This window comes from Hypomesus transpacificus, chromosome 16, assembly GCF_021917145.1.
Source record: "Hypomesus transpacificus isolate Combined female chromosome 16, fHypTra1, whole genome shotgun sequence".
NCBI classification, from domain to species: Eukaryota; Metazoa; Chordata; class Actinopteri; order Osmeriformes; family Osmeridae; genus Hypomesus; species Hypomesus transpacificus.
Genome location: NC_061075.1, coordinates 3,098,282 through 3,110,073, shown reverse-complemented (window position 1 = coordinate 3,110,073; position 11,792 = coordinate 3,098,282). Strand labels below are relative to the sequence as shown.

The 11,792-nt window shown below is 46.9% G+C and overlaps 1 protein-coding gene across 1 annotated transcript in view; it reads left to right on the top strand.

Moving 5' to 3' along the window:
- Nucleotides 1-900: 900 nt before the first annotated feature.
- The window catches only part of atp10a (ATPase phospholipid transporting 10A), a 28,397-nt gene continuing 17,505 nt past the window's right edge, over nucleotides 901-11,792 (top strand). Inside the window, exons 1-8 of the mRNA XM_047036784.1 lie at nucleotides 901-1,603; nucleotides 5,923-6,127; nucleotides 7,204-7,289; nucleotides 9,461-9,567; nucleotides 9,667-9,798; nucleotides 10,357-10,487; nucleotides 10,758-11,010; nucleotides 11,357-11,574. Coding sequence (XP_046892740.1) covers nucleotides 1,176-1,603; nucleotides 5,923-6,127; nucleotides 7,204-7,289; nucleotides 9,461-9,567; nucleotides 9,667-9,798; nucleotides 10,357-10,487; nucleotides 10,758-11,010; nucleotides 11,357-11,574 — 1,560 coding nt within the window. The 5' untranslated portion in view covers nucleotides 901-1,175. The remainder of the gene's footprint in view (nucleotides 1,604-5,922; nucleotides 6,128-7,203; nucleotides 7,290-9,460; nucleotides 9,568-9,666; nucleotides 9,799-10,356; nucleotides 10,488-10,757; nucleotides 11,011-11,356; nucleotides 11,575-11,792) is intronic.

Below are 11,792 nucleotides of genomic sequence, written 5' to 3'. Positions count from 1 at the left end.
GCCCTGTAGGAGATAAATCAGAGGCCTATCTCAGGGCCGTCCGCTGTGATTTGCAATATGACCATCCAGCTGTTGGGCTAAAAAGTAATGGTTGATTGGACTCTGTGGCATTTTGGCACGGGGAACAATTCAATTTCCCTGTGATGGATGGCCAGAGAGAACTGGAGCCGAGACAACTGGGGCTGAACCTGACCTCAGAAGCGACCAGCGACAGTACTGAGTCACGTTGGTCTCCACGGCGACCAGACGACTTAAAATATGGCAGCTCGTTTCTTCCATGGCTCAGAGAGCTGTGGTTAAACTTTTTTCAACATACAGGCCCTGCGTACTGTGTTTAATTCCTTTGGTCACTGGAGTGATGGTCCTGCTGGAAGCTGGCTGATTACAAATGAACTTTCATTGTAAATTAATGATCATTTAGCAGATGGTGTAATCCAAAATGACGTAGGCTTACTTAGGGGACTTGAACCTGCGACCTATAGGCCTATTGATACGTAGTCAAACGCTCTCCCACTTAACTACTGAAAAAACTATTCCAAAACCATGTATAAGATACCGTTTATTTTTTCGCAATGGTTTCTCTTTACAAAAACCTCAAATCCTCAACTGACACTCAATACAGCCTACCGGTATCCCTCGAGCGTGCCGCATGGGAATCAATAGTCAAAACAGACAAAACAGAGAAAGTTGTCTGACTTCCCGGCAGAACTGCATGAACTCAAATAATACCGCGTGGCACTTCCATCCAGGGGAAAAAAACGCAGCGTGGTTGAGAGGGGCTTTCGGTCGTATTTCGTCAGAGATGACCAGCCTACTCCCTTCCTTCACGGACAACTGTTTGCGCGTAACCTGCACAAATGAGCTGATCTTCACGCATCATACGTCTTTGGTTTGTAAATAAAGTAAATCCCTGCAGGTTACAGATCGTCGATTGAGGTGAGCGTGTTTCTGTGCCTCGCTACTCGCTTTCAAAGCATCTTCACTCGCAACAGGAAAAAGACAATAAAAGTTTCTTCTGCTTAAACCGTAGAGGGAATGGAAAAAGTCGAGGATGTGAGTAAAAAGGATAAACCTGCTTAAAAGGAACGATGCAATTCTGCGGAAACAAAACAGCATGATAACGTAGGCTACTTTCAGACAACGGACAAGAAAAGTTTGGAAGTTTGAGGCAAAGTATGGCGCTAGATGTTGGAGAAGCTGAAGCAACCAAAGGTTCAAAAGTTAAAAAGCAGAGAAAGAAGAAAAACAAGAAGGAAAACAAAGCCAGAACTGTTCACTCAAATATATTGTATGATAACGCGAAAGGAGAGGACAATCCAAACAGACACTATGCAAACAATAAGATTAAAACGACCAAATACACATTTCTTTCGTTTTTACCGAAGAATCTGTTCGAACAGTTCCACAGGTTTGCGAACGTGTATTTTGTTTTCATCGCATTGTTAAACTTTGTTCCCGTTGTCAATGCATTTCAACCAGAACTGGCATTGGCCCCTGTGGTCTTCATTTTATCTGTCACCGCTATCAAAGATCTATGGGAAGATTACAGAAGACACCGATCTGATAAAGAAATAAATCACATGGATTGTCTGGTATACAGCAGGTAATGTAGCCTACGGATCGATGCATTTGACCCGATTAGCCATAATCTTTGAGCGAACATTCTGTGTCAACAAGTATCTGTTTCAAAGATACTTTGTTACTGTTTGTAGATCACCATCTGGTATTTTACGAACATTATTGTCAAGATAATCGTCGTTTTGCTAAGCACCCTACAGGCTGTCCTTTGCAACAGTTAGTCTCCGTTTCTGTCAATTTGCCATATCGTTGGTAAAACATCACCCTAGATTATCTTTCCAGGTTGTTACTTCCGTTTGAAATATCCCATCGCAATCACATCCATAATGTTGGATTAGAATTGGTTACAATTCTGCAAACAGCTAGCAGTCGGATTATTGAGTCTGTGATTGATATGGCGGATGATTCCAGGCCTCTGGGTCGCTCATGCAGAGAAACCTGGACATTGGAATTTGGATTTTGACACGTAAAAAACTACAACTATAAATGGTGTCTATTGTTCCTTCTGCCAGGGTATTTATTTTTGTTTTTTTTTACATTTTAGTGATGTTTTCCTCTGTTACCATGGGCCTAACCCATCTGTTTATTCTTATTTGTAAACAACATCCTCAGTATCACTGTGGTGGGCAGAAGACCAGCTTCCAACTGCCCGAATTCATTGAATTAAAATGGACCTGATCCTGCTCTGGGTTCATGTGGTCTGTAGGATCTCTGTCCATTCTCTTTGCTGTTGCTGTTATTGTGACTGTAAGAAGTGTTCAGATATCAGCCCTGCTGTAGAGAACCCATGCTTCACGTTGACAAATCCCTGAACAGGAGAAACTTGAGTTCAGGTCTTCGTTGTGTTTTTGCTGTGCATATCTTTTCAAAATTCAGGGCCGAGAAAGATTTGGAAAGTACCTTGACATGCTGGTACTCATTTAGCAGAATACTGTGTTTCGGGCAAGGCAAATTAGGCATGCTTGAAAGGAGCGACACTTTTTTTTTGTTTTTGGCCCACAGTGTTTACAGGTGACACTTGGAACAGCAAACGAAGTGTTCTTTGTGTGGCTGTAGAAGCCAGGCCGTCTGGTGTTTGAACTGTAATTATTTGTCTCCAAACATTCTCCTGGAAGTGACTTCTTCGACCTCTGCTTCCCCTGAAGGGATCCAGAGCTGCTCTCTGTTCGCTGAGAAAGTTTGTACTTATTTATTTTCTGGAGTCCCTGTGCTGAGAGCGTACTGCCCCTAATGAAAAGCAGCACTGTCAGCCATGCACAGTCCATGATTCATGGTTGGAGAAAGGTTCAGTGTTTTTGTGACTATACAGTTTTTAGGTAACTTCTGGCCAGAGCTGTTCTTGGGGTTGGACATGATTGAATTTTCTTCTGTTACTTGTGCTGTGGGCAATACGTAGCAAAACAACCCCAGACCAGGCAACAACTAGGCTATGCGGCAACAATTGTGCAATTAAGATGACTTATCTTTTTGAAATTTCAACAAGCAGCCCCGTTTTCTCTTTCCTCCCAGGTGGCCTGAGTGGCAGTCATTTTCCCAGAGTTTTTCTTTTAATGAACATTTGTTGTATCATAGATCTCAGCTGATACAGGCAGAAAACAATACAAATTATTCTGTGCGGTTGTCACCCCATAACAACAGCTGGAGGGGGGGGGGGGGGTTTACATACCTGTGTGGCACAGTTCTATCAATCCAGCCTTATCAAACATGCTAAAGCGGGGGGGGGGGGGGGGGGGGGGGCAGATGCTAAACCGGCCTGTGTTTCATCAGCTCAAGGTTTTTCACCTCTCAACACGGGAGGTTCACTATCTCCTCTCTTCATTGGGGTCATGGGCCAGCGGGCCTGGAACACTTGCATCAGGCTTTGGCTAGATGTTTACCTAGTACACGAAGAGACTCACATGCTATTTGTTGTTTTTGTCACCGTCTCAAAGGTCAGAGTGACTATCCTCCTCTCAAGCTACGAGGAATGCAATATATGAAGGTCGTAGGTGCTCGGATATCAGCAAATATTCCTAAGTATGTTTCTGCGCAGCACATGACAAGTTGTTATACAAGTTGTTGTTGTTGTTTTTGTGAGATTCCTTTTTATCTTTGCTGTAATTTGGTTGTCTGTTTCATGGTTTGTACTTCCCGGTTGTACTATTTCACGGTTGTATCGCTTTTATTTGTCTCTCAGGCAACAGGGAGTGACAAACTGCTTTGTTTCCCAGGCTGCAGCCTACTGTTGGAAGAGGTGATTGCCAGAACTCCAAAGTGGTTAAACAATAGAATTTTCACATTGGGCATAACAAAAACTGTCCCCCACCTAACATTTCCTGTGTTTCCTGCAAATTAAAGTTTTTAAAGTGCTCGCATGAGGTTGGGAGTTGTCTGAAGCGTTGGTCTGAATTAGTATCAGTATTTCAGCTCCTGTTCCCAGGTTTATGATTTAAAAATCTGTTTCTGGAGGTGTTTTAAATATTCAGCCTTGGTTCCTTGGCTGTAAGATGGAGAAAAAAGAATGCAGGGAATTTTCTCTGCACAGAGGTTTGTTGACACTTCCTGCTCACAGTACAGAGTCCATTAATGATATGGCTTCAAAACCTAACAAAAAACATAGAATGGAGGAGAATAGAACAGCATAGGGGTACATGAAATGGTTCAAGTCCCTCACAACATTGCTAAGGGAAGTCTTGGGCCTGTTGGCTACTGGAGTAGGTTAAGCACTTTAGCGCTGAAAGACGTGGTTTTGCGTTTTTGGAATAAATTACTAATTTGATCAGAAATATGGACTGATATCTTCGTTGGGGGGGGGGGGGGGGGGGGGGGGGGGGGGGGGAGAGAAACACATTGTTTCTGAGGAAGTAAATATCTTGTGCAATGTACCAAACTTGGCTCAAATCATGTGGCCTTGTTATCGTCTTATTATATTGTTAATGTTCTTTCTAGGCGTTCTGTTGGCTGTGCGTAAAGATGTTTTTGTGGTGTTTGTCCTGTAACTGAATGCTGATGTGAAAGATCTTCAGGCTCAGTTTGAAATAGAGCATATCTGGAGCAGAAGTCTGGGAGATGGGGTTATGTAAGCGACACTATTGTTTACCACAGTTCTCATACACATTGAGATCCATTTAGGCAGATACTTCATATACCCTTTTGGAAGCCTCTTCATGTTCACAGACACTTCAAGAGGAAGTGGGGGAAGCCGAAACACAACTGATGGCTGAACGTGGGAGCTTTTAATGCAGAGAGAGCTGTGTGAATTAATACATAACTAATTCTGAAGGTTCTCCATGCGTTCAGCTCTTGTGGGCTGGTTTTGGGCTGCTACCATATCTGTAGGGGAATGCATTATTTAGCAATCTCGCTATCAGGAATATTTGAAACGTTTAGAAATGTATCCCTCCAGTATATAATTAAATATCTTTCGGAGCGTTCTTATCAGTTTGTTTGCAGCCTGTTTATAATGGTGGATTGAGACACAGGCTGCAGTTATCTCCTATTTAGAGAACTGTATTGAGACATCTGTTTTTGAGGGTAAACAAACTTGGTGGTGAAACAGACATCGTACTGGTTTGGAGAGTCCACTTATTCTGCTGTGCAACCCAGACTGCTTCTATATATAGCTAGCCTTGGTTGAGGGGAAATGATTCCCTCCAACAAGCTTCTCCTTGTGTGAAAGACAATGTATGGTGTCATGTGGGTGGGAGACTTCCTGTTAAAGGGTAGCATCCTCCTACTATCTCTGACCCCGTAGACGGTCGTCGTCCACGTTCAACCAGTCTGTTGTTATCACTCCAGTGGAATAATCCCAGGTTGCTGCTGGCTGGCCTGGGAGAGCAGGTTAACTGGTGGTCAAGTTTCCTTTTTGGTCTTGGGTAACGCAGAAGGTTTTCCAGGGACCGGGAAAGAAAGAACCACCGCAAGCAGCAGTTTGCCCTCCGGGTTTTTCCTGTTAGTCTTTACACCTGGAACAGACGTCCCTACATCACCTCAGAGACACTGAGGCACAAGCTCTAAGATGGTCGACTGGAGCCTAGTGAGCATCTGGCTCGTGGGATTTAACCCTGTAAGACCCGGTTTAAAATTACATCACTTTTAGCTCTCCAAGCTTGGTCTTAAAAAAAAAATTAGAAATGAGCAATTAGAGAGCTAGGGTTAAGAAGTTGCCTACGTAGGCTGTGGTAGTCATTCAGTCGTTCGTATCGTCGTGGTTACCCTTCCATCAGAATATCATATGGCAACAGAAATCAAAACAAAAGAAAAAGGCATTCCATTCTCCTATTGTTCCCCATGATAAAACCCACAAGTGTAACCAATTGATTTCTATCTCTTAACGTTGTTGTTATGTTCCGTTTCCTGCGGCAGACCAGAGAGGCGGTACGTGGAGAAGTTCTGGAAGGAGGTGCGCGTGGGAGACTTCATCAGGCTGCGCTGTAATGAGATCCTTCCTGCCGACGTCCTGCTCCTCAGCTCCAGCGACCCGGACAGGCTGTGCCACATCGAGACGGCCACCCTGGACGGCGAGACCAACCTCAAGCAGAGGCAGGTCGTCCGCAGCTTCATCGACCTGGTGAGAACCTTGGCTCCTGACTTAAAATTAAATTACATTACATTTAGTCATTTAGCAGACGCTCTTATCCAGAGCGACTTATAGTAAGTAAAGGGACATTCCCCCCAAGGCAAGTAGGGTGAAGTAGGGTACAACGTCATTTGGCATGGCGGGGAATCGATCCGGTAACCTTCTGATTACTAGCCCAACTCCCTCACCGCTCAGCCATCTGACTTCCTCCAAACCCAGGCAGGCGTATGTGGATAGGATACGGTATATATATCCTTGGAGTCTGTGATGTTTTTTTATGCGTAAAAAATAAAATAAAAGTGGTGTGAGCTACTACGGTAAACATCATATTGCTGTGCCAGTAGCACCCAATTTCTATTCCGAAACACCTATTCATGTCGAGAAACACTCAGACTTACTTGTTGACAAACAAAAATGGCAACGCTCGTCTCGATAAGCAGTTTAAACTCTACTAGAGGGGAGGGTGGTGGTAGGGAGGAGGAGGGGAAATGGGGAGTAGTGATTATTCCTTCCTTCCTTTTTTTTAAGCTTGTGTGTTTTGTGGAATGGAGAGTTGTTTGTTTTTGGGGTCGGTGTGTTCAGCTGGTGGTCTGATTGGCCAGTTCCAGCAGTCTGCCAAAGCCTAGACACAACACCCAGGTGTGAAGCCGTCGCTCTCATCCCTGGCCTGTTTCCCAAAACACAAGCTGCAGAAGAGCACGGTTCCTGGATGCAAAATCCTAACTGCTCCGACTGCATTTTATACCTTTGACCTTGAACCTAAACCCCCATGGGATGTGGACGAAGGCTAATGGGCTTTTTGAGCTAGTCTCCTTGTTTACCCCGCACTCCACAAACGAAAGCACTTTTAGCAGCTCTGTCAGTGTTCTGAAACCGACTTTAAAAAGTTTGTTTTGCCATTCACACACCGGTGGCAAGAATCCATTGGCCTACTTAGTGGGTCATTTCTCCATTTTTATTAATTTTGTCACCTACTCTAGAGAATGTTGATGCATGAATGCTCTCTTCAGTTGATGTGTCTGTTCTTCTTGAGGACTTGAGTCACTAAACTAAGTTTGTTCTTGCAGGATTGTGACTTTGACCCTTCGAAGTACAACAGCGTAATTGAATGTGAGAAACCAAACAACGACCTGAACCGTTTCCGTGGCTACATGTGAGTATAATTAAATTTTCCATGCAGTGTAATTTGTCATCCACACACTGGTGCCTGTTAATTGCACAAAACAGCTTGATTCAGCTATAATCGTTTGTTATCAGGGTTAATTGTGCTTTTGGTCATTGGGATACATTTTTTTCATCGCAATAACTCCTAGATGGGGGTAATACTTTCAAATGTCTCAGGCCCGTAGAGCCCATCTTGGTTAAAAGCTCATTAACCAGTAAAATCTCCTGGATGAATGGGTATTTTTGACCCACAAACCAAAGTTTAATAATGTCCTCACAGGGCTGTGCTTTGCATTTCACTTGCACAAGCATTATTCAGATGGCTCCCCCACTCTATTATAGCGCATAATTACCCAAGTAACTCTTTGCCGGCACATTTCCAGAAGCGATCAGGTCTTCCCTTCCTCCTCCTCGTGTCGAGGAGGGGCAAATCGTAAGCAACCGGGGTCTCCCTGTCTGAGAAGGTCAGAGGTCGCGGTAGTGCAGGGAGCTTGAGGAGATCCGCTCTTGGTGTGGGATGCATACAGCGCTGTGTGGACTGTACATGGTGTTCTCTCTCTCAACTGTCTCTATTCTTATTTATATACATATGTATTTTGGGGCATTTTTCATGCTTTATGACAGTTTCAAGGGACGTGTGACTGGGAATTGCAGGGAGAGAAAGACGTGCAGCGAAGGGCCAAGGTCGGATTCTAAACCCAGGCCTCCGCAGTAAGGCCTTAGCCTGCGTGGTACGTGCAGGTGGCTGAGCGGTTATGGAATCGGGCTAGTAATCTGAAGGTCGCCAGTTCGATTCCCGGCCACACCAAATGACGTTGTGTCCTTGGGCAAGGCACTTCACCCTACTTGCCTCGGGGGAATGTCCCTGTACTTACTGTAAGTCGCTCTGGATAAGAGCGTCTGCTAAATGACTAAATGTAAATGTGATTCAGTGAGCTACCTCCAGGCTCTCTCCTAGCCTGGTGTCAGGGTGTTCCTGGTCTCCAGCAGTAGGATGCCGAAGAGAATCCCCAGTGTTGCTGCGGGGCTATGGAGGGCTCAGGCCAGCCAGGCTGCTGACCTGGTCGCCCCATGATTATGACATTTATTCCCAGCGTTGATGGGGACCAGATGCTGCCATCCTTCCGTTGCCATGCTGCGCGCGTGTGTGTGTGTGGTGTGTTTGTGCAACGGTACACTTCCTGGGTAACGATCACAGGCCACTGGCATCACGGCCTAATCTCACAACGTTGCTGGGAGAAAAAGCGGAGAATCCGAGGGGTCCGAACTGTGATCCATTTGGTGACTGGGCCCCTGGCTGTGATGCCTCCAGAGAGCCCAGGGACATGCTTATCGATCCCTGATGGCCTCTATGTTAGACTGGCTGCCGTCGGGCAGCCCCCCCCCCCCCCCCTCTAATGTAGCTCAACATGCTGACAGAGCTTCCTCCCCAGAAGACCCACTGGGAAGGGGCAGGCGATTAAACGGCGCTCCAAACTAACACTTGTGGGCTATTTAACTAACACAGATGTAATCCTCGATTTAGTAATGGGATTAGGGCTGACGTTAAAAGCTTAGCCTCCGTGCACCAGAGGCGTCGAATGTTTTGGCTCGCGCTTAAATCTCCCCCATTTGCATTTGACTTCTTATCCAGGAAGCTTACTCTCAGAGCTGTTTGAACCAGCCCGCAGGTCCGACGGGTCGTTAGGACTGATGTGGGATTCTGGTCGCGTCTGATGCTTTCTATCAAGCGTCCTGATTTGTATGCTTTAAACTCTGGGATGTTGAGGTGAGATGATGGGGTTGGGGGATGGAGGGTTGCCAGGTTGGCTCCCGTCCCTCCTCCAGAGGTAGCTGCCCCTACCGTAATGGAGACCCTAGGGAATCTCCTCAACTCTACGTCGCGATACCCGGGGAGCGTGTCGAGATACGGTATCCCTCCTGAGGCTCGTCTGTCATTGGACGAGTCACACCGAGTAGAACGACGAGTGTGCCCTCCTTCAGATTGACCTCGGAATCTTCCGATTCACAGCTTTTACCGTGACCGAGGGCAGCTGATGTGAAATAGCCGTAGACAGGACTAGGATAGGACTCCTTGGTCTGTTCAAATACTGCTGCCTAAGTGCTGCGGTGGCCTGACCAGCACCAGTAATGCTGTTATTTCTGGGCTGTCTGGGACAGTGGACATCGCAATGGGAGAAGGGATGGGCTGTACAAGGACAACCTGTTGCTGCGAGGCTGCACCGTCCGCAACACCGAGGAGGCCGTGGGGATCGTGATATACGCAGGTAACCGCCGCCATGACACCACCACAGACGACCTCCACTACCACACCCCCCCCCCCCCCCAGCCTCTGTGAAGGTCTCCTAACTGTGGGTTCCTCCCAGGTCACGAGACCAAAGCCATGCTGAACAACAACGGACCGCGCTACAAGCGCAGCAAGCTGGAGAGGCAGATGAACGTGGACGTGTTCTGGTGTGTCATCATCCTGCTGATCATGTGCCTCCTTGCGGCCATAGGTAAGTGTGTCCACAGGTCGGGAGGGCCTCTGGAAACTGGACTGAACTCATTTGTGTCAAAACATTCCCAAGCATGTGATTGTCTAAACGGGGGGGTTTATTCCCAAGGAAATGTCATTGAAGTGATATGTCAAAAATCTTTGCGTCTTTATTTGGGATGCTTGGATATAGGTTAGTCGATTTGAGAGCTGAGAACTGTCTTTTTGCTTAGAGATTTGAACGCTGAGCTTTACCGCTGGGTAGTAGGCTTTGAAAACAGCAACATCACAGTTGTATTCCCAATAGAATTTCATTGAATTTTAATAATACTTTTTTAAAAAATTCAAGCTATTTATTTGGAATCGAATGGACTGCATTTATTTAGCGCTTTTCTACCTTAGCGATACTCAAAGCGCTTTACAATGTTTGCCTCTCATTCACCCATTCATACTGATGCTTTGGTTATTGTAGACGGGAGAGCTTCTGAATGTCTTCTAGCAACTTGGTGCTGTACCACTGTTTAAAGCTTCTACTTATCAACAGTGAGGGTAGAATGACCTTGTTCTGCTGCTTTTCCAGGTCACGGGTTGTGGATGTTTCAGTACGGAGATAAGAGGCCCGTGTTTGACGTTCTCAGTCCTGAGGGAACCGACTTATCGCCCGCCCTGTCGGCCATCTATCTCTTCCTCACCATGATCATCGTATTTCAGGTATGGAACGCCCGGGTCCCAGATTACCAAGAACCAATGACGTGAAGATGCTTCTCGCCAAAAAAAACAACCAAAACATATACAAATATAATCATGTATGACCTTCACAGACACTATTATTTATTACAATTGATCTGGTTAGGACTCCTGCTCTATAAGCCAGGACAGCAGGCCCTTGATACCAAAACCTCACAGGATGTGCAACCACATTTCCTGTGTATCTCCCACCTCGCAGTCTTGTTTACCATCTGCCTCCCCTCCGCTCTCCAGGTGCTGATCCCCATCTCGCTGTTCGTGTCCATCGAGATCGTGAAGATCTGCCAGGTGTTCTTCATCCACCAGGACGTGGACCTGTACGACGAGGAGACCGACTCGCAGCTGCAGTGCCGGGCCCTGAACATCACTGAGGACCTGGGCCAGATGCAGTACATCTTCTCAGACAAGACCGGCACGCTGACGGAGAACAAGATGGTGTTCCGCCGCTGCACGGTGGCCGGGGTGGAGTACTCCCACGACGCCAACGGTAAAAAGGGGCCGGGGGGATAGCTCAGGGGGTTAGAGCACTGGGCCGTCGGTCGACAGGTCGCAGGTACAAAGCCACGTGCAGCCAGCTTCGGATGAAGATAAAGGGACGTTGCTTTTGAGAGCGGCCTGAGGGCAAAGGGTGGGACACGTCGGGCGGTGCTCTGTTTAGCGATGTTTTCATCTGTTTATACTACGGAATTTTAATGTAGAATCTCTGTTTATACATGACCGTTTGGGATGGGAAGTGTTGTGTGTGCACGCGCATCACAAGTTTATATTTTTCTTTGTGTGTGTGTACGTGCACGTGTGTATGTGCGCATGTGTGTGACCCCCTCCCCTCCCAGCTCGGAGACTAGCCATGTACCAGGAGCTGGACTCTGAGGAGGAGGAGTGTGTGTCCCACGGTGGCACCCTGCCCAGACGCGACAGCGTCACCAGCCACCAGAGCGCCAAGGTGGTGCTGCGCTCCCAGAGCACAAAGTCCCATCGCCGGACGGGCAGCCGGGCTGAAGCCAAGCGGGCCAGCATCCTGTCCAAGCACACGGCCTTCAGCAGCCCCATGGTCGGTCCCTGCCTGTCGGCCCCGGCACCAGCACACCCTGCTGTCTGCTGGGGGTCCTGTCTGTCTGTTTACCTGTCTGGCTGTTTACCTGTCTGTCTGGCTGTCTACCTGTCGGCTGTTTACCTGTCTGGCTGTTTACCTATCTGTCTGTCTGGCTAGCTGTTTACCTGTCTGTTTACCTGTCTCTCTGGCTAGCTGTTTACCTGTGTGTCTGTTTA